Source organism: Lytechinus pictus, chromosome 2, assembly GCF_037042905.1.
Source record: "Lytechinus pictus isolate F3 Inbred chromosome 2, Lp3.0, whole genome shotgun sequence".
Lineage (NCBI taxonomy): Eukaryota > Metazoa > Echinodermata > Echinoidea > Temnopleuroida > Toxopneustidae > Lytechinus > Lytechinus pictus.
This window is the reverse complement of record NC_087246.1, coordinates 10,501,032-10,504,935: the sequence shown is the minus strand read 5'-3', so window position 1 is coordinate 10,504,935 and position 3,904 is coordinate 10,501,032. Positions and strand designations below refer to the sequence as shown.

At 35.5% G+C, this 3,904-nt stretch overlaps 1 protein-coding gene across 1 annotated transcript; it reads left to right on the top strand.

Moving 5' to 3' along the window:
- Positions 1 to 794: 794 nt before the first annotated feature.
- On the top strand, positions 795 to 3,553 carry LOC129253562 (uncharacterized). Its single transcript, XM_064106165.1, has 4 exons — positions 795 to 800; positions 1,411 to 1,956; positions 2,346 to 2,492; positions 3,503 to 3,553. The coding sequence occupies exons 1-4, from the start codon at positions 795 to 797 to the stop codon at positions 3,551 to 3,553; spliced, it is 750 nt and encodes a 249-aa protein (XP_063962235.1).
- The last annotated feature ends 351 nt before the right edge of the window (positions 3,554 to 3,904 follow it).

Here is a 3,904-nt window from a genome sequence, read left to right as displayed (position 1 = left end):
ATCTTCTTATAAATTTATATCATATTAAAGCTTAGATCTTCAGCTTTATCATGATTTAAAAATCATTTGTGCCCAAACAGAAATTAAGTGTGAAAACAACAACTTTTGTTGCATGAAAAAAAATATTTTGTTTCATGTTTTAGATCAAAAGTTTTTCCTATATTACAACATTCTTTTAAAAATCCAAACACGTGATTTGAAAGAATGATTCTTCTTCTTTACAAAGATACCAAAAACATGAAATTTGGTCAATATTTAGAGCAGCAATGGCCGAATAAAAAGAGGTGTGTTGGTTCGCACCAAGCTCATTAACTATGCAAAAACCCTCTAGTCATGAATATCACTTGGATAAAAGAAGCTACTTTTTCGGGGCTTGCGGACTGACTGGTATACTGAGAAGAACATACAGTACATATAGTTAAAAGTGCTCCTGGACAAAGTTGGTGATTGATCCTATTTGGTTTCAAAGTTGTCTGCTGCCATCTGTTGTTTAGTAGATATGCAGTTTCATGTGTTGCTTCAGTTGGGATTTTCAGATCAGAGGATAACATAGATACAATGGAATACACGTACATAGGACTATCTTTTTGTCAATAACCCTATAAAACGAAAAAAAAACCACCAGATATCTTTATTCAATGACTTTGTTTGAAGAACAGATGGGTACATGTATGTGGCACAAATGGTGGTACCCATTGCTGAAAGACAGTTCTTTTATAAGCAGGAAAATCATGAATCATGAATATCTACAGTTCCAAAATTATTATTTGTCAAGTTAAGAAATAACTACAAACATGGTGGTAAAGGAGGAACTCCATGCACAAAATGAAGATTTCAGGCTTCAGCCTATTTTTTGCACCTCCACAGTTTGGCAGTTTCAGGTGCAATATACCTTTATGACGTCATTTACTACTTGTCCTGTATTTTACCCCAAATATGCGTTGCATATTTATGTACGAGTGTAATGTCTATAATGCACATCAACTACATGGATGTAACTTTGTACATTATACTTATTCTGATTGTTAGGTCAACGTGACCAGACCCAAAATGATTTGCCAAAATGAATTTATTCTGATTGAGGATCATCAATTTAATTTTTTTTTTCAAATTTTGTTTGATCACATGTTACAATTTTGGCAACCATGATGTAGTGAGTTTTTATAATTCTTTTCACTGCATTAGTCAGATCATCCATTTATTGTACTTGTACAAATCACCATCAATATCACCCACTGATTATAGTGTGCATATCAGGAACACTCGAATGACAAGTTTAATATTTTTTTGAAATATAATTTAATTTCTTGTAGAAATAGCACTAATTTTGCATTCAAACGTTAGTTTTGTGTTTCATTTTTTTTTAAAGAATTAAAAGTATTTGTTTTGGTCTTATCTTTGTATTGACAGCCTGAACATGATGATGATGGACAGGACCCTGTAAAACAAGAGTTGGTCTTCCAACATTCAAGTCTTGAGGACTTGTCTCCAATGAATGACCTGGGTCTTGAGGTAATTGACCTTGAAACTGGAAGTGAGTTGAAAGTTGAGCAGGACAAAGATTCAGAAAGAAAGTTGGAGGATATTGCTGATGATGAGAAGAGGTTAAAGTCCAACTTTCATCTGCAAGGGAAGGATGGAGAACAAATGTCAAATGAGATTGACCTAAAGGTCAAAGGTGATCAAGGAAAGAGAGGATCAGAGAATAAAGTTGACCTTCATGGGCAGAGAAGAAGGTCAAGGACATTGATAGAAGCTGACAATCAAGGATACAATGATACTGCCAATGATGTTCAGAATGAAGAAAAGAGACAGCTGGGTGAAGGTTCAGTGGTCAAAGGTCAGAGTTCAAGATTGAGAAGTGGTTCCAGGTCAAAGTCACAAGATACAGATGATGAAGCAGATAAACTTATGAGAAGCATTGATGGAAGGGAGGACACATCTCCTCAAAATAAGGTATGGGAAAATGAGGAAAATGAGGACAGCAAAACTCATCTACCTTAGTTCTGATTACTTATAAAAGAAGTTCTAGTGAAGGGATTGATTCATGGGGTAAACTTGTGGAAGAATCGTCCAAATTATCAGAAATTAATTATATTTTACTGAGTCACATAGAAGAAACATGTGTGGGTAATGTAAGTTTGCGTAATTCAGAGTTTTGAGACTTTAGCTAATGTGAATACATTCAATTCTATCATGTGAGAAACCCAGATGGATTGCCATGTTCCAGTATGTAAACTTATTTGTAACTTAATGAAACCATAGATCCTACTAGTATGGTCCATGATGAAACAACGCCCATATAGAAGTTGATTAATTATTCGTTCTGATGTTTTTCTTTGTAGCATGGGAATCCGTCACCACGAAGAGACGAGCAATCTATAGATAAAAGAGAGATGATTAGAAAGAGGAACTCAGAGCTTGCTGTCATGGCTAAGAGGCTGGAGGAAAAGGCTAAAGAAATGAAGAATAGACCAACAACACAATGGAAGGTATGAAGATTATCAGGAAGGAGAGGGTGAAGAGAGGAGTAGGATGAGAGGAGAGGGAAAAGAATGAGGGGGAGAGGAAGGGGAGAGGAAAGAGTGGGAGGAGAGGGAAAGAGGGAAGAAGGTGTGTCAGGGGAGTGTTTCATCAACATTTTGTCCGACAAGTTGTCAGATCTGACAACTTTCCCTGATTTTGATTGGCTCTGAATCACTGGTACATTGGTAACTGTCGGATAAACTGGACTTGTCAGATGATCATGAAACGTCTAACAAGTCCTTTCATGAAATGCTTGATCGCAAGTGTCTGGTTTCAATTATTGATTAGAACTGCATTTTGTTATCCCCCCCAAACAAAGTTTGAAGGGGGTATATATGAATCATTATACGGTTGGTCGCTCAGTCGGGCGGTTTGTCCATTGCAAATCTTGCGCATCAAACTAGACATTGGTATTGATGTAAAGATGCGCAAGACATATTGTTTTGTGTGACAGAAATCATGTTGCCATTATAACAACATTATATTGCAAAAATTGGGTAAAAAATTAACGAATTCTCATGAAATTTGGCTCACACATTGGTTTTGAGGTAAAGATGTGCAATATATATTTTTTCCATGTGTTGGAAACTGTTGCCTTGGTAACGGCATAGAGCGGGGGGGGGGGGTATTAATCACCTTTCAGTGATAGTTCTAGTTGATCAAGTGCAGGCAGTGAGAGATGAAGTACATGTAGGATGTGTGATGTTTGATGTCGTCAGAAGACATGAAGAATAATGTAATTTAATAAATACAGAAAAGACCGTCACAAACAGAAGTCTACTTGCATCATTCTATTCAACATTTTATGCATCACTCTACACGAGTCTACCTTCTGTGAATGGAAGAGTTCATTTTATATTTGTATTCTTTGTCAGAATCAAATTTAAAGGGAATAAAAATGAGAATATTACATCCATGTGGATTAAATTACACTGTATTCAACAAGTTTCTTTTCAATTACTTCTTTACTCTACAGTGCTCTTTCATGGTTGTCATGACAACATGTGATGGCTGTGCTCCACAATAGAACTATGTTTTCCCTTCCTGTTAGGTTTCTTTCTCCATCAATACCAATGCCATTCTTTACATCCTCTATCATCATGGCGATTGTAATTACTATAATTAGTTTATACAAGGAATATTTGCTATGGCTGACATGTAGTTCTTTTAAATTTGTTTAGTTGTTGCCTTGTTTTTACTGTAGAAAGCAGGAGTAATTGTATATTTGACAATTTTGTGTTAACTGACATGTAGATGAATAGAACTCTGAACTTAAAAAGACAATACAATTAATCACAAGAAAAGGGCTTTGTAAAATGGGTTGAAAATTCACTTTATAATCATTTTCATGAGCCGTTGGTATGACAGTAATGTATTT

Coding starts and splice junctions, on each gene's coding strand:
- LOC129253562 (XM_064106165.1), top strand. Junction 1,957..2,345: donor ACACATCTCCTCAAAATAAG/GTATGGGAAAAT, acceptor TTTTCTTTGTAG/CATGGGAATCCGTCACCACG. Junction 2,493..3,502: donor GACCAACAACACAATGGAAG/GTATGAAGATTA, acceptor TTTACTCTACAG/TGCTCTTTCATGGTTGTCAT.